General features: G+C 47.1%; 1 protein-coding gene across 8 annotated transcripts in view; it reads left to right on the top strand.

Annotated features, from left to right (window-relative positions):
• sif (guanine nucleotide exchange factor still life) overlaps window positions 1-25,633 on the top strand; it is a 214,516-nt gene that overhangs the window by 157,169 nt on the left and 31,714 nt on the right. For all 8 annotated transcript variants that reach the window (XM_089570560.1, XM_089570559.1, XM_089570562.1 and 5 more), the window contains 3 exons: window positions 22,682-22,876; window positions 23,305-23,529; window positions 25,351-25,494. In XM_089570560.1, the coding sequence (XP_089426686.1) occupies window positions 22,682-22,876; window positions 23,305-23,529; window positions 25,351-25,494 (564 nt within the window). The remainder of the gene's footprint in view (window positions 1-22,681; window positions 22,877-23,304; window positions 23,530-25,350; window positions 25,495-25,633) is intronic.

The raw sequence follows: 25,633 nt of genomic DNA, 5'->3' as shown, positions 1-25,633 counted from the left end.
AATTTCAAAGCACAATAACTGTGAGGACTATTCATTGAAAGCTGTAGTTAAAAAAAAAAAAGGCAGCACTTTATTTAGTCGTGGTTTGCTTTCGTTGTGAATAAAATAAATTTGTTTTGTTGAATTTTGAAGTGCGCGGTATCAATTCTGTTTATTGCCTTTAAAATTTTAAAGAGACCAGGTGATTGAAGAGTTAATTTATTGCATTTTCGTCACTTTTGTAAAACCTTGCGGATTTTTCAGGGGATCATATGAGGTTACAGCGATGCAGATCGAATTGCTAAGCTGGCCTTATTACTTATTTTCAATAAATTTGGATGCGTACGCCAAGAAACGCTGTGTTTCGAGCTTCGGGACAAGAGCGCTCACGCACGTAATTTTAAATCTTAGCTACTGTAAACCACATCTGGTCTCAGAGTGTTTACAAAAGGCGAAGAAAAGGTGCGCGAGGTTCCACGGAAGAAAGGAAGTAAACAATGACGACAAGCAATCAGCGCCCGTAGCGCAGATGCGATATTAAAGGGATAGCATCAGTATCCTTGACATACAGATTACGATGAGGTGCTATTTGTGACGTCATGACACACACAAAAAAAAAAACGAAAAACGCATTTCATCTGAGGCCGTTAAAAACTTTGAACAGGGAAGGGCCGAATCATAAAAGGTTAAGAAAAAGGTAAATAATTGTTACTAATAGTTTAGCGAGCCAAAAGAACCGAATCGACGTTCACTAGGTAATCAAAGAATCGAAACAGCTAAAAGTGTAAAACACAGGAAGAAATTTAAATGACAACTGGGGAAATGTATGAGGCAGTTTTTGGTTTGGTTTATTGGTATTTAACGTTCCAAAGCGACCCAGGCTATGAGGGCCGCCGTAGTGAAGAGCTCAGGAAATTTCGACCACCTAAGGTTCTTTAACGTGCACTGACATTCTACAGTACACGGGCCTCTAGCATTTCGCCTCCATGGAAGTTCTACCGTCTCGGCTGGGATGCACTCCGCATCTTGCGGGTCGGTAGCCGAGCACCATAACCACTGAGCCACCGCAGCGGTGTATAATGCAGTTTTGAAAGAAAAAAAAAGTCTATTTCCAAGGGATAGGAACGTCGCGGTGCAAATCACAAGGTCATTTTACATGCGTGAGCACGTTGAAAAAGCGTGGTGTGCTGATGACTAAAGCGCCTTGAAAAATCCGCGGGCGTTCCGCGTGGGTGGTTTTCCTGGAGGTTGAGCGCTCAATCCGAAGTTAACGCATAACGACTCCTCCGCCGCCCACCATTTTGTGGAGTTTTGTTTGTAATGGTCGATATACGTAACACGATTCGAATCACGAAGCATAGGCGTCTCGTGTACTGTTACGGAAGCGTGGGAAGTTCAGCATCAGGCTCATTGCCCACGCTTTTTTGACCACACCAAATGTGGTCCGTTCGCCCCATTTTTTGGAAGATTAACCGCCGAGGAAAAGTGCATGGGTAGCATTCGAGTAATAGAACCCCTTACGAAACGATTTGAAATTCGCGGAAGTAGGGAAGGAATTTGTGACGATACCTGCCCAGTTTGTAAGCGATGTTATTTTTAATTCTTGAATTCAATTTTTGCGCATTTTGTCTTTCCTCACTCGACCCCTGAAGTAAGTATACTAGGGTCCAAAACTAGTGGTTAGGGGGTTTCTTTTCTTTGTTAGTTATGTCTACTTTCTCGAGAATATAATTACATAGCGCATATAGTAAAATTCTGATCTCTCTCGCTGCTGCAATTTTTAGCTTTCTGGGGAAAATCACGCGCGCAAAACAAAAAAAAAAAGCTGTGTCAGTCAGGATCTCTAAACCACCGTGAGCGCCAGTCGACTAACAGCTCGTTACGCAATGCTAACGCGGGCTCGTATTTGAAGGTTATTCTTGGCTTCTGAAACCGTGAGTAAAAACCTGAAATGGTGTTAATGAAGGAGGCACATTGGCTTTAGTGAAATTTCAAAACGGTGCAGGTCATATCCGCTCCTAATGGGCCGACCTCAGCGCGCTAAGTGGACGCATATTACTGAAAGAATGCTTTTCTGCACAATGAAGAAAATTTGACGCTGATGCGTGATATTGTAAATTAGAAATTCTTAAAAAAGTTATTGCGCAGCGATTGCTGAAGCATCGTATAAGCGGGGTTAACAATGAGCTTGGTTAACAGTCACCCTCTACTCAGTGCTGCGACGCTTTCTAACTGCCGTAAAACTTGTGCACAAAACGAAAGAACTATTTTTCACTGAAACGCATTGTAATGTTTAATACCTTAGCGTCCCAAATACTGGTTCTGATATTTAAAAAAAACAAGCAAACAAGGATTATGTGACGTTACTCATTTCACGATATTGGCCTGCTCGCAGAGGCGTTGTCATATTTTAATGTCCTCCGAACACATCCATAAAAGTCTGCGCTAACGCACACCACTCATCGCATATAACTTATAGCATAGCTTACACGCTGCATTTGAGCACACAACCGAGCACTTCATTGGCTCTACTAGTGCTACTGCGCCTCTTAAAAAGCATGCAGTAATCTTCTCTTGCCCGAGTATTTGCCTGCTATCGTCAAGGCACAGGGAATGAGATGCGTACAGAAAGAAAGGGAGTTGGGGTTAACTCGTAGAGTGCCCAGCTTTATTACTATCGTGTTCTGAAGAAAACAGCGTACGTAGTAGTTGTAATCCCAGTTCGCTTGCAACATTGTGTGATGCAGCATGATTCTCCAACGTGCTTACACGGTCCACATTTATCCTTTTGCAGGGCATCGCTAACACACGCAAGCGTATGTGCGTTACCAAAAGTCGAAGCAAGAAAGGAAAAGAAGTATATAAAAGAAAAGCAGAACCGTCCCCCGTTCTGGTCTGCTTCTGCGTAATGGTCCGTTGCGATGTCTGTGGCGTCGCCGTCCTGTCAACGTGACTTAGCGCGTACGGGGACAACGACGGGACAAATAGAAAAAAGGGGTCTGAGAAAAATAAAACAAAGATAAAGGGCGGCAAAGCGGATGCAGGAAGGCAGTGGTGAGAGAGAAAACAGCGCGACGCCAGATGCTGCGCAGTGCAGGTTTCGAGGCGGCGGGCCCCGGTAATTAACCGGATAGCGATCCTTTCTTCTCTTTGCGTTCCGTTAATTAGGTTTCGGATGCTCCTCATTTGTTACTGCTTTGCGATGCCCCCACCGCTGCTGGTCGTCTGATCCTCGGCCGCAAAAGGAGAGAGAGAGAGAGAGAGAGTGATCGTTCCCGAAGAGTTTCAACTGGGAACGCTCCCCAACTGTGCGGAGTAATCGAGTGCACGGGGCATGTTTCTGGCTCGGCGCGTTTCGTTTCAAATTGCGGAGTTATGCACTTTTCCTTCCCATCTTCCCGTATTTGTTTCTCTTATTTTAGAACTCGTACTGACGAATCACGAAAATACAACTCGCGGAGTAAATGAAAACGAAAATGCAGGAATTCAAAGTTGGTGGTTTCGCGCAAAATGCCCTTAATTACGGCATTCCGCTTTGCGGAGCAGTTTGTTGAGAAATTCGAAAGAGCTCAGCATTGAAGTATGCGTGTTTTTTGTTCGTCAGTGTAATTGTGACCGCAGGCACTGAAGAGTTTTGAGTGGCTTATATATATATTTTTTGTTATTCCAAACTGTGTGGACCGGGATTCTGTCGGTTGAAGAATTGCATTAAAACTCTTGGCTAACAAAGCGGAAGCAAAATCTGGCGTTAAAAGGAGCTATCGGCATGAAGAAGAGCGTTTCACTTATCGCATGGCACTTCATGTGACTAGGAGAAAGGTGCATATTTTTGAAACGCGGAGTCCGAATAGTGCACTTCATGTTATCACTTGGCCGCAGCGCTTATTTATTTATAGTACTTTTCTGTAAATTATTCCTATGTTGCATTCTTCGTAAAGTTTTATCTGTTGCAACAACCGAAGAATGGGCAAAATATTTCGAGCAGGTCAGAGCCCTTCATTCACTTCTGCGCTCTCTGCGACTTCTTCGCACTCCTCCGCATTTTTCTGCATTCCTCCGCAAGCACTGCACGCGGTCATGGGACTCCGTAGCGAAAAGAGCCGATCCATCAACGACGCGGTTTCATGGTCCGGGCTTTGTGCCGAAGGCGATAGGACGTCAGGAGTTTCCCGCGGTCGGCGTATTTTTTTATTTTTTTTCTAAATCGCATTGTCCTAGAAGTGATAACGCGTGCCTGCGACGTGCTTTGATGGCGATGTGCGCTGAAAGAACTAACGACAGTATAGCGTGACATGCTATGTCATCCGAAGTAAAGCCACTGAAGGGAAAGTTTTGAAGGTTTCAACTTTTGAAAAAAAAAAAAATATTTATATTATTTCGTTGGTTTGGTTCTTTGGAAGAGTAGTAGGGAGACGAGGAGGCGTGTCGTCATTTTGCTAGGCTCAGCAAAACTGATGCCAATAAGGGACGCACGTAACCCTTAGTTCAAGTTTTTTTTTTCAATGAAAGGTCCCATTCTCACGTTATTTTTGCGCGTTAAAACACTTTACAGTAAACTTCATGTGGTTGCCTTTTAAATTTCTCATTTAACTCTTTGATGCTTATAGGCATGGATGCAGAAATTTGGTAAAAGCTTCATCAGGTATTTTACGATTATGGTGAAGCTGCGCTGTCAAATTTTATTATCCGAACTCGTGGCAGTACTCTTTAGTGTCAGAAATTTTTCACTTGAGCAGTGTGGGAGCTGAAAGCTGCACACAGCGAAATCAGGAAACAATTGCACAACAATATCATAGCTGCGACCACTTCGAGGCATCTTTTGTTTTGCATTTGTTCTCCTAATTTATAAAAACCATCGCGAAATAAACGAATACGGCTTGGGCGTAAGTTTCGGAGCACTTCCCACCTCTAGCAAAAAAAGACGACAGTTGTATAACCTGTGACCCACGCTCTTCCGCCCGGAAGTGCTTGAGTCAGTAACGACAAGCAATCAGCCAGGCTTGTAGACCGCTCTAGCGTCTTTCGTTTTTTTTTTCTCTCTGGCTGAGAAAACTTGTGTACACATACCTCTTTCTTGATCCCGCACCGCTCTCATAATCTGCAACTAATTGCGTCTCATCCGGGTAAGATAACGACTACGACTCGCTACCGGCGAAGAGGGCGTTGAGCATTTGAGGGCAACATAAGAGAAAAATCGCACGGAGCTGGCTGCTAAGTGATGACAACAGAGAGCTCTTCGTACACAACCTAACGGAAGCAATTAGCTGATTCAAGCGCAGCTCTCAAAGCGGCCAATTGCGATGGCAAGGGTTTACTTTCATATGTGTCGACTGCAGTCTTTATGTTTATATTTCTTTCTGCGCGAAACGCGAAGCAAGTTGTTTATAAATTTACGCTTTCTTTGCTTCATTAGAATATCTTAAGAGCCTAAGCCACGGTTCATTGATCTAGTATTAGTGCCCCTCAATAATTTTTATTACCTTCTCCTGTGCCCTCCACTTCACCCTAGCTGACAGCTGACAATGTCAGTTTGGCGCGTGAAAAGCCATTCGCGATTATCTTGTCCAAGTGCACTTACTTTGTGTATGTGATTGCACAGCAAGCCAAGTCGTCAGAATGGGTCCAAGATTCGCTAACGAGCAACTCCGGAAGATGTTCGAGCAATTTGAGTTGACGATCGGGTTGTACTCCTTGGATTTCTCTCTCTCTCAGTTGTGATGGAAAGTTTTTTTTTTTTTAAGAAGAATGAAAAAAAAGTTATAGAACAGCAAAAAAATAAGCCGGAACAGAGACTGAATTTCAGCAAACACATGACATCACGGACCAGCAGATGATGTCGCTGCTATTTTCAGGAGACCTCTTTTGTGCATATCGTATGGCGAAACTGACGACTGCAAGTGATAACTGCAATCATTATTTGTCTTAAATGACCAATAACCACCTAGATTTTTTTTTTCGGCAAACACGGATTGAATTCTGATAGGCGTGCTGCTCGTGACGTCACATGGGCAAGGTTGCTTTTGGAAATAACCTCGTCTAAGGCCATGAAAGGGGAAATTTTAAAATAAATTTCCGCTCAGACAAACCGTCTCGAAGTAGCGAAGTTTGGCATAGGAGACGAGAAAACTGGAAAGAGCAAAGTGTAAAAGTTTCAGTAAAATGCGCGCATGGCCAAAATACACCGGTGTTGCTCTCTGAGAAGCGCTTAGAAACAAAGAGTTTTTTTAGTTATGTTTTGCTTTTTTTACGTATTTACGACTGCTTCGGAGCACTGCACTAAAATTATACTCGAGCATATTCAACTTCTGTCGTCAAAAGGTGGCCGTGAACGGCTTATGAGAAAAACGAAACTCCGGCGCGCTAAATGGGGCATACAGCTTTCGCTCCTAAGGGACGTTAGTCTGGTCCTTGCGCTTGGCTACTTGAAGGTCCGAGCGTCGTCGAGTCGTAATGAGCATTGCCGCCGACGACATGTAAGACCTGCTCGTTTGGCGTCCCTTAACTCCTTGCGTTCTTTCAAGCACACTGGTCTGCTTGGAGACGCTGCCTCGCGCTCGTTAGTTGCTGTCTCCGTTTAGCGGGATTTCCTTCTTCCTTTTATTTCTCTTTGTTTCTGTTCCTGTAAAATGAGCCTGGTCGAGAATTTTCCTGCTACATTGCGCGCAACCGCAGCGCTAATGGCGACAAAAAATGTCAAGGGCCTTGTAGCGTAAATGCGAGACTAGAGACTTCTGCGGTATGAGAGACATTTCCGGGGTAGATATCTTGAGGGAATGCATTATGGGGCTCAGACGTAGAAGCAAGAAGACTGTCACAGTTATTTCGCGCTGTAGGTAGTAAGTGGTCGTAGGTTTTCAAGGTTATATATTATTAATTATTTGAGAGCTCGGATGTCCTTGAGGGAGACTGTTAAAATCATATTTTGTTTTTAAAACGCTTCCAAGTACGCCTAACCGTTTGAAGCGCTATCAGGATGATTACAGCTTAGAAGGGACGTCGTCGAAGCCTGTGCGTGAAAAATTAAGCTGGAAATAAAGGTAGATGATGGGTGACCTCACCATCCAGCATGCCCATCGGTATATATAACATTGCATCCAACCTACATGTAAAGGCAAAGATGCCTCTTTCACCTGGGCTTGAATTACACCTGATTTTGCAAGCTCCTGGTTACCACTACGAATGTTGTCAAAATCTTAAATATGGCAGACCAATGGAAGTGTTGGTCGCATAGAGAGAAGAGTTCTAGAGCGGCATTTATTCTATACTTGGAGACAGCTTTTTGTGGCACTGCAGTCATTGACTATGAGTTTGAGCCATCAGCTTCCAGACCTGAGTAGTTGGCTTGTGAGTGCACTATAACGGCATATTTGCGGAAGCCGTCGCATCGCGCTCGTATGCACAAACTTGTGCCGCACCAGCTTGTCCAATGATAGGAATAAGAAATAATACGAACATCTGGCTCTTTTCAACATTAACGCGACTGTATACGGGGGTGCCCTGATTCGCACTTGAATTTACATGTAAGGCACAACTAAACAGCCACTCTAGGGTGCTCCTCCATAGTTTACCTGTGTAGTTTACGCGCGCGCACACAGTATAATGTCAATGGCTGTATATTCTTTCCGGCTAAGCCGTGTCTTGATTTAGGTCTGCTTCTAAAGCCTCCTTTTCAACCGACTGTGCTTAAGTTTGCCAGAAGTACAACCTTCTTCACCAATTAGTAAATTCCGTCCCAACCAGTGTTTTGCACGCACGTAACCTTCCACTGTATTTTGACTTAAAGAAAAATTCGCTGCAAACTCACTTCTGGCTGTTAAAGACAACTGTCGACCTATATTTGGATTTTGCCAGAAAATGGCACTTTTTCTTTTGTCCTTTTGTTCCGTTTCGCTTGCGTTTTTAGCGCTTGCAATATTTTCTCTCTCGCTTTTCCTTGCCAGATTTTTTTTTCGTGAAACATTTACGTGGATATCGCAGTGAGCGCTAAAAGCAGTCAAGTGCACTTTAGACACTGGGAATGAGCTCCTTCAAACAAATTGAACGGGACATCCGTAGTAAGCTGGAAAGCACTCTTTCGGAGAGCTCTTCGTGTTGATGGCTTCAAAGAGGTGCGCAGCGAAACGCTGCGCAAATTTCTTTTTTTTTTCTCAATAAATGCATACCATACTTGCTTTAAGCTGAAGCTCCTGCCTGTTCGCACTCTGAAACGCATTCCCTATGCTCGGCCTTTAGGTAATCATGCATGCTAAATAATGCTTATCGGGCGTGCCTCTTGGTAACGACCTGCGCCACTTTTTTGTCTCTTATTTCGACTTGACTTTCATTAAACATGCAACGCGCGCGCGTGTTTATTTTTATTTTTAATTTTTTGTTTCGCTGGGCGCAATTCGCATTTTAACTTCGCGCCCGCCCTTCGGTTTCGACGTCGTTTCGTGCTAACTCGGGGCTGTTGGCAGTAAGTGGCGCTGTTGCAGCGTTCCCGATTGAAAATTGAAGGAGGCTCGTAAAAGAGTGAGCAAAAAAAAAAAACGCGAAGGCCGCGTAATCTAGGGGTTAATGTAGCGTGAAACGGCAAATGGAGAAGACTGGGTAAATAAAAAGAATGTGGCTGTTCTAAAGCAGTCGCTCGCGGTTGCCTGCTTGTTTATTCCGGCAAGCGTGCTTTGCCGCAATAAGACTCAATGTGAGGAAAAGCCAGCTCACGATTGCCATGGAAATGATGTTTGGAGGTATGCGGAGTTTACTTTTGAGAAACGGAAGCAAGAACGCAGGTCTAGACATAAAACTGCACAAAACTATAGCTGTCATGTACATAGAGACGTAGCCAGGAAAAAATGTCTGAAAATTCTACTTCAACGCGTCCAAGGTCAGCCTATTTGGCAACGGGCGCGTTTACATGAATTCGATAAAAAGCACATTGCATCCGCTTTCAGCGGCGTTACTTTCGTATAAATAACGCAGATTCGCTTCGCTATGCATTCAAGGTTGCAGGTGCGCCTTTTAAAATGCATGTAAGTGTAAGTGCGAACAGCATCGATTTTTATGAGAGCGGGCAATTGTAGAACGGCAGGTGCGACGCGTACCACAAGCTAAAAGCCCTCGCCGTGGGACAGTCAATGCAGCCGGCCTACCAGTCGCTGCAGGATAGCGAGTATGGAGGTTTTCAGCTTTCAGACTCCATGCGGCGTGGTACTACGACCAGTGGTAGCTGCAAGCGTACTCATATAAGCTCCGCTGCATCGCATTTGGCGACGCGCAAAAGGAGTGCGATGCGCTTCTTCACATTCATTTCAACGGTATATGAACTTTTATAACCTTTGCTGAACTTATGTCGACATTATCATCAACATCAACCTCCCCCATCAGGCCTCCAAAATTGTTTGAAAGACTGTTCTCTGAGCTCTGTGTGGGATTTGCACTCTGCAGTGCGTACATGGCTAGCGGGAAAAAAACTACCGCAACAACGATGGTTGTTCAAAGGCAGCGCGGATTGAATTATTGCACCTGCGTCACTAAACAGTGACCCAAGCAAGACCAGTCTGATGAGTACGATAATTTATTGTCTTTCTTTCCGTAACGTCTTGAATACGAGGGGTCGTTGACGCCTAAGAGAGGCACTGGCTACTCCTTTTCCATAAGTTGAACATGGCACAGACTAAAACGATCAGTCTTTGAGAGGCATTCGAGTAGCCCATAAGAAGTCGGCTTATTAGGAACAAGGGAATGGTCAAGCACATATAGTACAACAAGCGAGAGTCTGAAATTTCAGACACGTGCACTTATAACGCATGACCAATCTGAGCGACATGAACTCGGTGCAGTACTGCATTAACGAGTGTACACGCATGAAATGTCAAGAACCGTACAACTGCAAGCGCAGTCTCCTGCGCCATGGAAAAAGATGCATACTAGCACCATGGTCTTAAAAACTTCGCATTATTTTAGTTGTCTCTAAAAAGTCCGAGAAGCCCCAAACGCTACTGGCTACAAATTATAATGTGTTAGTTGGTCAACACGGAATGGCCGCAACAGAGTGTTTTCCGTCGTGCGATTTATATTGGGTGCATATTTTCTTGTCTTGTTTTAGACGTGAGAGAACTGCATAAAGCATACCTGTGTATTTTCAGCACAGATGTATTTATGCCATGTACGTTATTTTGTCCTACAGTTTTTAGAACACGTACAAATAAGATTATCGTCAGGGTCTCGTTCCTCTGTGTGTTAACTTTTTTTTAAGCGTTTCACTCGCTTCACTTCTACTTCTATGTTTTATGAATGCAGAATGGTTGGGAGCTTTAAATTACGCAATAGGACCTTGCGTTATTGAATACCCACATTTAAAACTAATATCAGGCATGAATCATGGCGGTGCGAACGATGAAACGGAGACACCGCACTGACGATTGCCTTCAAACATCAAAGTGCTTTCCGTGATCCTTCGTGTAATCTCAGAACGACTGTAGCTATACGAAAAACAACAAAAAAAATCGTGAAAGCCATTAACAACTCAATTCTTGAGCAGCACCGTCGAAATCCACAAAGTGAACAACCTGGCAAACGTAGCAGACTGTAGTGCTGCCCCCACGTAGTGCAGGTTTTCAATGCGAGAGCATTGTACGGCTCGTCGGTAACGAAATCCGGCGGCGTTTAACAGCAGCAGTGGTCCAAAAACTCCCCAGTGACGTCACCATCGTCTCGCATGACGTCAGCAGTAGACCATAAGTTAGCGACGTCTACAGCAAATAAAAAGTGAGGGGAGCACGCAACCGCATTGCTTCTTGGCGATTCAAGATGAACCTAGTGCATGCGTCTCTTTACAACTGAATGTAAATTAGTAGCGGTGTCATTATAATGGGAGCAATATTTAATAGACCTCCTCACAGTGATGCAATGCTTTCGCATCGAAAGCAAGTAAGTAGCTTCAAGTGCCCTCTGTAACTTTTGAATCGGAAGAAAGAGAAAGAGATCATGTTTTAGGATAGACTTCATGATTCCCACCAGGTGTCTGCGTCTTATTTCCTGTTCTTATCCCTCCTCTCTCTCATTTTTACACATCTCCGCCGGATTTTTATGCACCGCTGCTGAGGAGAGCTTGAGGCTCTTTCCGGCTCCCCGTAAACGGTCGTTCGTCGTGAGCTTCCCACGCGACGCGCGCGCTCGCCTGCATAAGCAACGACCCCATTTGCAGCCGGCATTATTTTCTCGCTTTTTTTTTTTCTTTCTCGCAACGCGACTTCGCTTGTTTATTCCCACAGCGAGCCTTGTCCTCTGCGCGAAAAAGCGTTGTCGTCATCACCGCCGACGCTCTTGTTTCTGCCGCGCGCCTTTTTAGAAAATTGCTCGCATTATGCATGACCTGTGTCTCTCATCTGCTCTTACGACGTCATAAAAATTGCCTTCTTTGGGCCCGCACGCGCGTGTCTCTTAATAATGAAGCGGCTTTCGTGACCGCGTGTCATAATCTTTTGTGTGCATTTGTTTCATTTTTGGTTTTATTTTCCGACCGGAAGTAGCGCTTTGTTCTTTGCGAAGGCGACGCATTATCTCTACGAGATGGTTATTGTGCAACCTCTTGTTATCGTCTCTTACCTTTCTATTTTTTTTTTTCTAGTGGGGGGCAGGTCGTTTATTACTTTGTTCATCGCCCGTGAGATGAAGGAAACGCGAAAGATTCCCGGTAAGCGTGCTTGCTCCGCCGAGGTGTTATGGGCGGCGAAAGAGCTTCAGCGCACACGCCCGACGCGCATGGCATGAAAATGCGACCACCTTTGCTGCTCCAGTAATTTGCATTGATGACGGCTCGCTAAGGCAGCTACTCTAAATGTGTCATTATTTTCTTCTTTCTTCGTTTGGCTTTGTTCACAATGAAAAACTAATAATCTGAACTTCGGTGATGAGAAAGCATCAGCCATTTAGCTTTAGCCTCTAGGACGTGTCCGGTGCCTGAATGCATCTTATAAGGAATTAGCTGCATGCTTTTGAAAATATGATTGATTACAGGTAGCAGCCGTTATCTTGCTTAAAAGTGATCTTCGTTTATTGAGGTTCTTTTTTTGTTTTCGTTCACGTCTTCTTTCGGCATATGCCGGAAACAGCGGTTTAGGGCTTCCTGCTATGAATCAAATATAAATACATTTTAGCGGTCGGCAGTCCCGTGTTCTACTATGCACTGACATTCACTAGACCAACACGATGAAACTGGCGGCGCATTTGCTCGCCGCGGACCTCTTCTTGGAGCGTTATCTCACTTCGTGCGAGGAGCATTTCCGAATCTCTCCCACCGCGCGAAAGGGACTTGTCAAGTCACCTGCAGTTGCCCAGCCTGTGGAGACAGCCGTAGCTCCGAATTTCGCGCGTGGAGGGCCTCTGCGGAAGCTGTCACAATTTTAGATCGAGAGGAGAGCGGTTTTCGTGGGGGCGGAAAGAAGAAAGGAAAGAAGAAAAAAACGGGACAATTGACGGCGGAAACCGTCCAAACGAGTCTTCGTGCGGATTCCGTCCGCCGCCGCTAATGCATTTCGAGTTTCGAAGCAATCGTCCCGGGGCGCGAACTTCTGTCTGCATTCTTTACTTTTTCGTCCCTGCCGTCGCCACTATCTAGGCCGGTAGTAACAATGAAAACGGAGTGCGCCGAAATAACGTTTCTTTTTTATTTTCCTTAAAGAGAAAGAAAGCATCTCGAGGTGCGCCCCCCTCTTCGCCAGGTTCAACCGAAATCGGGAAAGCTTCAACGCGCGCAAACGGATTGAGCCTGCGGCTGGAATCCCGGATTGCTCTGGCCGCTGTCCGGGTCAAAGAGGAGCGGTGAATAGGGGAAAGAAGAAGAGGGGAGGCAGGTTACGTCCTGTATCTCAGACCGGCCGGTGGACGTCAGCCCGGTTGCCGTATAGTGCTCGGCCGCCGATCGCCATTTGCGATTAAGGGGAAGTAAAGGAAGAAAGGGGGGGGGGGGGGGTACGTCGTCGTCGTTGGCTGTAGTGATTGGGACGAAAGGAGCTTGCGCACGCGGGGAAGGGGGACAAGAGGAGAGGGAGGAATTGTGAGGCGGCAAGCAGCGGCGGCGTTGTGGCGACCTGTCGCCATGGCAACAGCAGCTGTGACGCGCGAGCGCGCGCTCGCTAGCACTTGTCCGGTGGAAGTGAACTTCCTCCTTTCTCCTCCCCCCTACCTCGGTTGCTGCGCTGCGGTCCCCCCTCCTCTTCCCGCGTGCCCCCATTTTCCTTCTCCTTCCCTCACCGTCTTCTTCCGCAACCCTCTTTCCACTTGACCTGCCCTTTCGCGGCCAGTCCTTCCTCCCGTCTCTCCGGCGCTCTCCTCCGCGCGCTGTGGGGGAAAGCCGCTCCCTTCTCATTATCGTGTGCCTGTCTCCTCTCCCTTTCCCTACCATCCCTATCCCCTCTTTCTCCAGCGGCGCGAAAGGAAAGCCTCCTTCTTGCGTCTTCTTGGGAACCTTAACGATAAGATGCCGCGCAGTTTCTTTCCTCCCTATGCTTCCCCACTTCTTTCTTACCTTTTTGATATTATCTTCCTTTCGTGAGCGTTTGTTTTCCTTTTCTCCCATTTTTTTTTCACTCTTCTGTTCTGTGTGCCGCGGTGACGACAAACAAAGAGTGGGAGAAGTGGAGGGGAGAGGGCTATGACGTCAGCGTTGAACTTCTGCTCTCGTCCGGGCCGTCGCCCTCTGCAGCGTATAGCTTGGTTTAAACGCGTGACCTAGTTTCGGGCTTGTTCGCAGCTATTTTTCTCTCCTCCCGAGCCTCCGAGCTTCCGTATTTGGGTTCCTTGCCACATTTAGCATGGATCCCGGCCGAGCATTCAGGAACCCGAGTTTGGACCAGCGTGCTCTTGGAAGAAAGGCGGTTCCATTCAAGAGTCACGTGGTCACTAATATCGGCCTATTTCGCGCTGTAGGTCATAGCGATCGGAAGGATATATGCTGCGTGTGGCAAACGCCTATTGAACCCAAAGAAAGTTTCATTCAAGCTCATAATGTTTGCAACTCCGCTGTTTCTAAGTAGTTGATTTTTGGAATGAAGAAAGTTGATTTTAAAGCGCCCTGCGGCGCGTACCGGAATGACCTCCGTCTCCTGATTTTTCAGGTAAGTCTTGCAATATCATTTGCTGAAGGTGTAAAATACCGTGTGTCTCAGAGGCTTTGCTGCTCAGCTCGATGCCACGGGCGTAGGTCGAGCCCAGTGCGCAAATCGCGTGAACACGTGACTAACCGTGTGAATCTCACGGCTACTCACATGCAATTACTAGTGCCACTTGAAACTTGTTTTATGTCGCGATATTTAAATGCGGTATCTTTAGAAGTCTCGTAGAGCCAACATCTGTCGTCGGTCATAAAATTCGCCTATTGGCTGGAGGGAAGTGACATCACCAGACTGGTAACTTCTCATTGGCTAGGGTAAGTGACGTCATAAGACCGGATAAATCCCGTCGGCTGGAGGAAAGTGACGTCACTATACCGGTAGGGACGTCACTTCTGATAAAAGCAGAACAGCTTCTAATGCTACCGCATAGTGTATTTAAACGTCCTTGTGATATTTTGAGACCCTGCCTCCTCCTTTTTTTAGTGACGGGAAAATCGGCCAAGGGTGACATTTCATCCTCAGGGTTGTTCGTAGATCGCTCTCAAATCTGTGTGCGCCACGAACGGCTACGAGGGATCAGAAGGCAGCCATGAAAGGGCCAGCAGCAATGTTGCAGAGACTAGTATTCATTGAGTCGGTAAGGACGTGATGATGTACGCGTAATACTTGTTTGCTTATGCCTGTGAAGTGGAAAGGTAGTGCGCTTCTCGGTTATCCGATTGAGAGAGAGAGGCAAAGAAAATGTTTTACTTCGCAACACGCTGAAAGGGAAATGGGTTTGTTTCACGAGGACCAGTTGGCCCTGTAACTTGTCTGAGGTCAACCATGGTTGGTAGGGGACAGGGGAGGTTTTGAAATTGAATGACGATCGGGCATGTGTATAAGCAATGTTCAAGGTATGCGCGCAATTCTAGGCAGCTGATTGGAAGCCGAAAGCGTTTTCCCGGTCGTATTCGTGGTTTTTACGAGGTATGCACAGAACCCCACCTCACCGAGCTCAAGATGATGTGTTGAAGTAATTTTGTGTTGGGTGAAGTCTGGCCGAAACAGCACTGCAATAGTGAGCAGTGATGAACGTAGCGAGAAAAGAATAGAGATGCGTTTATTATCACAGTTAGGATAGCAGTATGTTTGTTTGTCTGCTTTTTTGCATATATCTTTATGTGCGGGAACATCAAGTGCCGAGCACAATTTATCTCTGCTTTTCATTCTGTGCTCTCTATAGACTGCAGGGGTAAAACATCTGGTACAGGGCTTTCCAACATACGTTTTATTCCACTGCCCTGCTTTCGTTTCCGTAAGCTTTGTGAAAATCACTCCATAACAGCACTGACCAAAATTACTACCCAATCTTCTGGCTCGCAATATCCCGTTCCTTTAGGCGTCTGTGCTCTCCAGCGGCGCAAGCTGAGGCTCGAGGTGGTCTATTTAAATCAGTGCTTCAGTATTCGCGCTAGCATTCGGGCAAAAAGAGTAGTTTTTTTTTTTTTCAGCACTTAAGCCACTTTTCGCTCTATTTCCTGCAGGCACTTGTTTCCCGGCCGTATTCTTTCATCTTCGATTGATTTTCAAAAGGTCATTTATAAGCTTTCGTTTTCCGCGCGAATTCCTCTTCACAGGGAGCGCCAAGCAATATCCCCGCGAATGGAGACCAAAAGTTCGCCTTTTCCCTTTTCTTCCCTTCTATTCCCATTTCACTTCTTTACCGGAACGCAGCGAAATAGAACAATGCTTATTACAGATTGCAGCACTGTCGCCGGCGCTTTTGTCATATGTGACTTTCTTGCCGTTCGCGTTTGGTTATTTCTTCGTTCTCTTTCGCCATACTACCTGTTCTTTTGTTGGAGAACCTTTGGGTGGAGGGCGTCTATGTATACGAAATCTTTTGTCCCAGAGAAAACGATCGCAGCGGCGGAGGCGGCAGCTGGCAGGAACGATTCCATTCATTGTCGACCGCATTTTCTGAAAATGATGGGCTGCTAAACTTTATTACCCTGGGCGATTTATATAGAAGGAAAAGGCGAAGCGAGCTGCGCAAGACGCCCGAGAAGAAGCGAGAAGCGGTTGACGCAGCGCAGTTCGAAGCTTGAGAAGAAAAGGAAGAAGTGGGTATAGACGGGGAGGGGGCGGGGAGAAAGAGAGAGAGAGAGAGGAAAAGACGCTTCTCGGCGGCCAGCGGCGGTGGGCGGAGTTATTTTTCGCGAATCTTTTCCTCTGTCGACGCCGCGCTGGAATTTTGCAATCCTTTAGTTCGTTCCACAAAATGACTAACGCAGGGCTAGCCGAGGCTTGGTAGAAAGCATTGGACAGAGGTAGAAAAGGAGGCGCGGAGCAAGGAAGGACGGAATTGGGCATGGGCGCGAAATCGTGGTAAGGAAAGAAATGTCGAGATCAATCTGGTAACAGAGATAAAACTCGTCTCGGAAAAGAGGGGAGTCCGTGAGTGCGCCGCGTTTTTCAGCGTAGGGAGTGATGGGAAGCGGGGGCTGAGGGACACGAGAAATGATAGAAGAAATAACTGCTAGCATCCCCCGAGTTGACGTCGTCGGAGAAGGTCCGAGTCTTTTTTCCTCCGTGACTTTTTTTTTTGTCTTTTTTCTTCGTGATCTTTCGTTGTACCCTTTCGGCGTTCGGTGAGCTGTTTCAAAACGGACGGGTTAAGGAAAAAAAAACGAAGAAGGCCGAGAAAGGAGCGCAGGGACGCGCAAGGTGGAAGATTTATTGCTCTGAAACGGCGGCCGTGGGAGAGGGAGTTGGAGATGTGATTTATGGCGAGAGACAAGTGCCAGCATCGTCGTCTCTCTCGCGTCGTCTTCGTCGTTCTCCCGGCGGGCGGGCGGAGTACGTGCTCCCGGCGATGTTCCTGCGGATCTGCGCCCTCGCGCTGCGGAGGAGGGAGAAAGTTTGATTGGGACGGGACGGTGGGCATTTATAACGCGGCAACGCACGCGTGCGCTCGCTAGCACCGCCGACTCTGCTTCAGCGTCGCGCATGTTTTTGTTTGCGTCTGACTGTCGTCTCGTCCCAAGCGGCGTAGCATACGCGAGCGCTGTGGAAAATGCGAGCAGAAGCGAGGAGGTCATGCCACGCCCACTCGACGTTCTTCGCGCTGGGTGCGAGAAAAGGATGGCTGTGGAGGGAGTGTTGTAAGCGCGATTGGCCCAACGCATGGCTTCCCGGCGTACTGAAGAGGGATAATTAAAATGGTAATTAAGGGATAAGAGCGTTTGTGCTCTAGCGTAACGCATGTTTCTTTCTCTCCAATTCATTCGCGTTTCTTCCTTCCTAGAATTCACTTCTTAGGCTGCTTCTACGTTGGAGGAATAAAATTTGGTTTAGTCGAGCCAGTTGAGCGGGTTAAGAGTACTTTGTTAGGGGCTAGTCGGTAATCTTTGACGATCAGTGTACACACAGCAAATAAAGACGGGGCGATGCGGGCAAGGTGCAGTGCGTGGTCTGTAGTTTGTTGCGTGCCCTTCTTCTTGGCGTGCTAATATTTATTTTGAATTTGCAACTGCCAGACGCAGTTTGCGCCTGATGATGACGAGCGCCCATATGCTTACTTTGCTTTAATGCAAGGTGGTCAGTTTGCTGTGTTGTTGTTCTTCCTTTGTTCTTTGCGCACTGGGCAACCGAAGAAGTAATCTGTGACGATGTGCGGCGGTCAGAACAGCCCCCGAAATGTTGGCCGCTTTCATTTCCTTTTGCCGCGCAAATAAAGTAAGCCATTACCCTGAAAGATAACCGGTCCCTGTGCACAGCTTCTTTTGAACGTAGAAATACTTCAAGAGTGCAAACTGCTGGGCTAGTTGGTTCATATTGCATATAAAGGGAACCAGCGAAAATAGACGCAAGGCAAGAACAAAGAAGGCACACACCACAACGCTGGACTTAAAACTGATTTATTGCGATGAAGAATTGCTCAGTTTAAAAGAATTTCCTTCCTGCGCACTCACCCTACAGACAATACACTTCGCGCACCACATGGTGACATGGCTACTATAATGATAAAAATGTGTTTATCATTATAGTAGCCATGTCACCATGTGGTGCGTGAAGTGTATTGTCTGTAGGGTGTGTGCGCAGGAAGGAAATTCTTTTAAACTGAGCAATTCTTCATCGCAACAAATCAGTTGTAAGTCCAGCGTTGTGGTGTGTGCCTTCTTTGTTCTTGTCTTGCGTCTATTTTCGCTGGTTCCCTTTATACGAAATACTTCAAGAGTAGGTATTGTTAATAATATTCGTCAGTGCATTTTCAAGGCAACGATGCTCAATTTCGAGAAAAAGAAGAGCAATTGGGAGTATCCCACTTCACTTACATATGTTAGCACTGATTGGTGGCAAGGGCAGCACCGCGAACAGGTGAATACATAGGAAACAAAGAGGTGACACTAGCGCCTCTATTGTCCTTTTCCTTGCGGCGTTTTTGTGTTTTTGCGTTCTGTTTCTTGATTGCTGGCGTATCAAACTTCCCAAATCACAGTATTATGACACTCATGGAATATACAAGGCATCTATTTTGCGCCCGCAAACTGTTTCGTAAGTGCTGCTTGCAGACATCTTGAGACTCTCGAGCTGGTCACACAGTGCTGCATATTAAACTGCTTGTTACAGTACCTTCAGGTCGGCAAAAAAAAAAAAAAATCCGAGAAAAATTATTCAATGTATATATTAATGCGTAGATGAACAAATAAAGAAACACTGCTCATACATTTCAGCCTACGGTTTCTCTTTTTGTTGCGTGTTGGTTTTTCGTTACCACTAGCACAAGTGACCGACCCGCTGGATGTCATTATCAGTGGCCCGGAGGCCACGATGCCGTCGGCGTGAGCACGCGCTCGAGCAGCTTTTTGGCACGTATAGACAGGGACCTTCGATCTCGTATCTGCTCCGGCATTCCCTGCCAGACTCTAATGATCACTCGTCTCTCTCCCTCGTGCCCCGATACACGGGCGCGGACAATTTTATAAACATTTTTCTATCCTTTTATCTTTTTTGTTGCTCTTTCATCGGAGCAACAGGATATTTCTGCGTCGCATTCAAGAGCACCACGTTTCACTCGATTCTCTCCGGGCTGTTTCTTCAGCGGGAGCTGCTTTGTTTGGGGCAATCGCCTCTGCAAACCGCACCGTCATGCACAGCGCCTCCTACCCCTCTCGTTCTCTTCTCTCGTCCAAACCCGCCCCGTCTCTGCGCGTGATGGCACTGGCTTCAAGCGCTGAGCGATCCGCCGCGGTTCCGTAACATGTTCCCGGGATTGTGTGCGCTTCTCATTCTTGCTTCCTTTTATGCCGCGCTGTGTGTGTACGCGCAGTGTGCGCATATATGCGCAGGACACAATCCCGGCGCTTGGCTGAGGCTGGCTGCGTGCCACGAATCGATATGAGCCATGCCTTCGTTACGACTTTCCGATTCTTCGCCCGTACTGCGCTCGCTGCCGCTGCTGCTGCTGCGGCTTCGAAGCGACGCGCTCCCGCGCTTTGCGAAAGGGCGAAGCCAGCTATCGACTGTGTCCCTCTCTCTTTACCCCCCTCTCCCTCGCCTATTACGGAAATTGAAGAGCCATTTCTATACTCGTTTGTGCCTCCCCATAGAGCCGGCTCTATTCAAGAAAGCTCGTGGTTTTTGTTTCGTATGTTTGTTTTCGTGTGTAGATGCGTTTTTTTCCCTGGACTTTTGTGTTGGTACGTATATGTTGTGTCGATCCCTTTTTTCGCTATTTTAGGCGGAAAGTCGGTGGTGGACGAACCAGTCGGATCAACCTATTAGTGGGACCCTGGCGTGTTTAAATCGTCGCCTTCTTATCACACCCGCATTAGGACTTATTTCCCAAATACAGTTCGCACCTATTCTCGAAAAAAAAATCATAACGAGGATCGAGCAATGAGGTACTATAGAGGTCCCGCTCGCTTTCTGGATTTTAGAATAATTGTGAGATATAAAAAAGAGACAAGCTCAAAAACTAAGAGTCAGTTCACTAAAGAAAAGCAAAGCGAGATAACTGAGAGACATGGATTTTTTTCGCTTTTTTACAGTGATATATTAAAAAAGACAGCGCTGCTGCCACCAGCGAAAAAAAAAAGGATAAAAAAGGCTGCGTAGGAGATTTAAGCGTCTGTGAGTGAAGGAAGGTTTCATTACATCTATCCTCAGCCTTAATGCTTTCCAGCTTGTTTCGGTTACTTGCATAAAATCTGTCCGGTGCTCCTCGCGGAAACGCTTTAAAGCGTTCTCTTAACTGTCGAGCTGGGCGATAGTTTTCTAGAGACCGCCAGCAATCAAAAAACCTCTACGAGCGACGTTCCCAGTATTCATTCCTTCTGACTATATGGACTGTTTAAATGTCTCCACTTATTCTTTGCGTCGGTAAAACGTTGTTTAATGTAAGTTCCCTGGAAACAAGGAGCCGTCTGTTGCTTCTTTTGTAAGCGACAGCGTTCTTACGGCTTTTTTTTTTTTTGCGTTCTTTTTTCTCCTTACCTTGCAGTAGCCAGAGAGAAGATTTATTCCGCCTAATGCTGCAGCTCGTGAAAGAATCGTCACTGTCACATCCTTGGAAGCCTCTTACGTTCCTTTCGTCTCTGAGATTTTCGTACTGCCTTTCGAAATACCTCAGAGCATCTTTCGTCTTCTTTTCGTTCTTTCTATAGAAAAGAAGATCTTCTACGGCGTTTCTTTAATACCACACGAGGAACCGTCTTCGCGTAGATCATGTTCTCGAGCTTGCTTACGCTTAGACCACGATTTGCGCGCCCTCTCCCGAGGTGGTGCTTTCTAGCTGTGCGTCCCGCATAATGGCGCGAGACACAGAGGCGGGCATTCCAAGCTTTTTGTATGGGGTGGGGCTATTGATTTTGCGTTTGCTCCGCAAAAAAGAAAAAGGAATAAAAAATACCGCGCACGCGTCTTGGCTTACGTCTTGTTCTGCGCAAGATGTTTTCAGGAGCCGGCTTTTCGGTCTCACCACGCGCTCTCTTCTTTTGTCGCTTCCGAGACAGCGCCACACACGTGGTGGAGTGGTTTCCAGCGGATTTTTTTTTTATTTTTTTTCCTCGTGCGGAACATTTTCTGCCTCCCGCGGGGGCAATCTTTCACACGATTGATTCAGTTGTGGAGCTTCGGAAGTAAACGGGCAAATTGAATTTGCGTTTTAGCGCCGGAAAGATTCGGGGATTTTCTAGTGTTCTCTGCGGTGAGGAGACGAGGCGAGATGAAGACGAAAAAGTGTGAATTAAAGGGCAGAAAAGCGGAGAGCGCGGACAAACAAAGCATTAAAAAGAAAATGTCTGTAGAAAGCGACCAATTTATTTGTGGTATTGCATGGGTGTTCGAAAAGGCTGATATAGCCGTATACGTGTTAAACGCGTATAAGCTTACCTGATGCACGCCTATAAAAAAGAAATTGCTGGAGCTCTAAGAGAAAGCTCACAGTTCAGTTTGCACTATCAAGCGTTAGCGTCAGGCTGTCGTAGTACTTCTTGCGAAAGCCTGAGCTGTAAAAGGTAATTAACAGAGGGTGAGCGGCCAGTTCACGTTGGGAAGCCATATTTTGTTCAGAAGAAAAATTGAGGTGAGTTTAATGCGCATACTTATTAATGGATTTCTGACATCAGTTAAAGGTATTTAAAATTTGTGGCGTATATTATATGCTTCTTAATGCACTGTAGACGCAGTTATTGAGGTAGATACAAGTTATTTGTGACATGGAAAGTGTACAGGTTTATTGGTATATTGGGGTTTAACGTCCCAAAGCGACTCAGGCTATGAGGGACGCCATAGTGAAGGGCTCCGGAAATTTCGACCACCTGGGTTTCCACGTCAACTCAACATGTCTGATTCATTTGGATGGTTTCCCACTTTTTGTTGACCTGTTGAGAGGAAATGAATTCGCGCTTGTGACAGCAAACCTTCCCGCGTTGAAATACCCGCTTCTCTTTCCCTAACTGCTTCGCATATTTGTATAAACGAAACTTGTCTTTCTGTCTTTTGAAGTGTGTCTATGTAACGTGCAGTGGAAGTCGTTCACAAAAAACGAAAGGACCGTTTTTTTTTTACAGTGTTTTTGACAGCAAGACACCTAGTCTCCCAAGCAGCGCAGCTAATTGGCCCAGTATTGGCAACGTATTGGAAAACACCTGTCCTACAAAGGACCAGAGTGAAGCCATCCAATTGCAATATTGGGCCGATTACCTGTGCTGTTAATGACACCCTGGTCGAAATCAATAGCCGGAATTGGGCTTGGCCAGGGCATGTAATGCGAAGGCAAGATAACCGCTGGTCCTTAAGGGTAACGGAGTGGATTCCAAGAGGAGGCAAGCGTAGCAGGGGGCGGCAGAAAGTTAGGTGGGCGGATGAGATTAAGTTTGCGGGGATGCGGTTGCAGCAACTGGCAAAGGACTGGGTTAATTGGGCAGACATGGAAGAGGCCTTTGTCCTGCAGTGGGCGTAGTCAGGCTGATGATGATGATGACCTGTGCTGCCTGGGGCTCATTCGCATATTTTATCAGGAAACCATATCGGGGAAGATCGTATGCATCACCAGGGGTGTGAAGTCGTCGTTTAAATGTTTTGTCTCTTTCTCTCTCTCTCTCTGGGATCGTTGGCAGATGTCAGACGACGAGCGGCTGTCGCTGACGACGGCGGTGAGCGACGAGGACGAGACTGGCGAGCCGCGGTCAGGCTCCCGCGCCGCCGGATCCGGCGGCGGCGCGGCGGCGGCAGCCTCCTTCAACTGCACGGGGGCCGTGCGCAAGGCGGGATTCCTCAGCGTCAAGAAGTGGCTACTCCGCCGGAGGCACCAGGTATTGTTACTATTATTACGCAGTATACTATATACTCTCCCGTATGTAGCGGTTTCTTTCTTTCCGCGGCATTCCCGGCGACCGAAACAAAACACTGGCGCGTAGCCGCGCGGTGTGTCGAGTCAGTCGACTGTGACTACAGAGACATTGCAGCCACGACTACTCCCGTCACAAGGTCATAGGTCATACTAACAATTACTGCGGCTTCTCAAATTGACAAAGAAGAGAGGGAAGGGGCTTATGAGGAAAGCAAAGGCGTGATAATTGTCTCAGCGTGGTTGGTGTGGTACGTTCGACCTGACGCAGCACGTGAGCTGTGACAGGCGCTGTTGTGCACAGTTGCGCATTATTTTCGACCGCATTGGCTATAGGGTCCTCTTCGGCAGTCAGTGGCTTCGCTGACGAGGGATCGGTTGGGCTGTTCCCAGGTGGAGCTGGCCCGGAAACGCGGCTGGAAAGGCTACTGGGTGTGCCTGAAGGGCACCACGCTACTCTTCTACCCGTGCGACAGCCGCGACGGCCGGGCCATCGACTCTACGCCCAAGCACCTCATCATCGTGGACGGCGCCGTCATGCAACCCGTGCCCGAGCACCCCAAGAGGGACTACGTGTTCTGCCTGAGCACGGCCTTTGGCGACGCCTACCTGTTCCAGGTGCCTCTCCCCCTTCCCCTCTTATGTGGGCTTTGCTGTCCCGCTCATCTCGGCCGGGCTATCGACCGCTGTACAATAGTCGCGCACATATTTCAACGCAGAGAGAAGTCCACTGGCCGTTTGCTTACGCAAGCTTCTTTCTTTCGTTTTTTTTTTTCGTCCGGAAAGCGATGTAGGGTCCTTGTGAATGCTCGTGCGCGACAGGACTTCGTGCTCTTGTGCTTTATACGAGATAGAGGCGTGCTATAAGCCTGAGCCCAAACTAGTATAATAGTAACTATGGGGCCCCTATTGCAGAGTGATCATGTTTTCATGGGCAATATTTGAACTTTAGCTGTAAGAAATATACCAGATGAGCTGTATTGTGTCTATATAAAACGATCAATACATCATAATAAAACACAATCACAGAGCGTCACCCAGAAATAGGTGATTTTTTTCATATCTGCTGTTTCCTAGGGTGTGTAGCAAACTTGTAGTTTCGCAAAAGCGTCGAGCACGCGCTGTATTGCTTAGTTCTGCGACTGGCGTTTGCAGCAGTCATTAGTCTTTCAAACAGCCAGCATGTATTTCAAATTATGATAAAAAAAAAGCTCTGAAGACAAAATGGACGGAAAGACGAGACGCACGCACAAGCGCTGACTTACAATTGCACTTATTACTGCGCCCCCAAGCTTATTAAATAGGCTTACAGAGCTACAAAACCTCACAGGAAAAAAATCGAGATCGAAGGGAGTTCAAAATGTGTGCTTCTGTTACGTTGTCCGGCTGCTTTTTTTTTTTTTTTAAGTAGAGTGAAGATAAGTTCTTTTTCGTTGTCTTCTTCTTTGCACCTACAGGTTTTACGGAAACTCGAGAGAGATCAAAGACACATTATTTATAAGCAGCAAAATATGTTCTAAGTATTAACAGTGACTTGCAATGGGTAAACTTTCTGGCCGCCCCGCGCGCGACCCTCTCTGCGGCTACTCAAGCGCGGGCTCTGCCCACCTATCTCCAAAAAAGTAAATCCCTTAAAAGCGGTGCGGTGGCGATTAAATGGGAAAATATCCCCCACCCTCTCGGCACGTGAAAGTCAAAGGGATAAACTAGAGCTCCCCTGACATCAGGTCGAAGTTTTCCCATTCGTCAAAAAATATGTTAGGGTATCTCACTCTCCTTCCTACAGTTACCCGCGGATTGCGTAACATTGCGTATCACACGAGGAGCCGCCCACATAGACCGACGGGGTGAACACGAACCTTCGAGATTCCAAACAGACCGGATGCCAGCCGCCAGCACAAGAGCATCTGGCACCTCCGCCGCGCTCAACGGACCATGCGATCGTCCAGTTCCTATGATGCCCCTGCCGCTGTAAATATGCTAGAACAAACGCTGCACATCGCAAAAAATAAGGCCTGGGTTTCTGTCCAACTCGCGGACAATCCCACAATAAACAATAAGACACAGAAAAGACAAAAAAAAAAAACGACGTGTCGAACCTTACAAGTAGTCTACTCGATGTAGTTGTACATAAGCGCTCGCGTTTGTGCCACGGCTTTTTGTCTACCGGCCTGTCGTCGCTGCTTTATTATGTGCGGTCATAAACATCGTCCTAGCTTCCGTTGCTGCGAATTCTACGGGAAGTTTGCCTATACTATACTGGGCACATTCTTTCGGGGGCGCATTTGCTCACGCGTTAGGTGGGCGGATGAGATTAAGAAGTTTGCGGGGATACGGTGGCCGCAACTGGCGAAGGACAGGGTTAATTGGAGAGACATGGGAGAGGCCTTTGCCCTGCAGTGGGCGTAGTCGGGCTGATGATGATGTGCCGTCTTGCAGGCGCCGTGCCAAGTGGAGCTGGAGAACTGGATCAACAGCATCCACTCCGCGTGCGCCGCGGCCTTCGCCAGGCATCGGGGGCGCACCGGGACGCTACACCTGCTCCAGGAGGAGATCTTCCGGCTCGAGAAGGAGATCGAGTCGGTCAGTGTTTTGTTTCCCGCCTTCCTTTGACGCGGCACCGTTCGAGGGGTGAGAGACGTGCGAGTTTCAGGTTGCTGCTATAGCTACTGGCCGGCCTAGTTTTTTGATTACCGCCGGTGATTTCTCCGCCGTTGCGGCG

Source organism: Amblyomma mixtum, chromosome 2, assembly GCF_055824585.1.
Source record: "Amblyomma mixtum isolate Tamu chromosome 2, ASM5582458v1, whole genome shotgun sequence".
Lineage (NCBI taxonomy): Eukaryota > Metazoa > Arthropoda > Arachnida > Ixodida > Ixodidae > Amblyomma > Amblyomma mixtum.
Note: the sequence above shows the minus strand (reverse complement) of the source record. Positions and strands in the feature narration are given on the sequence as shown.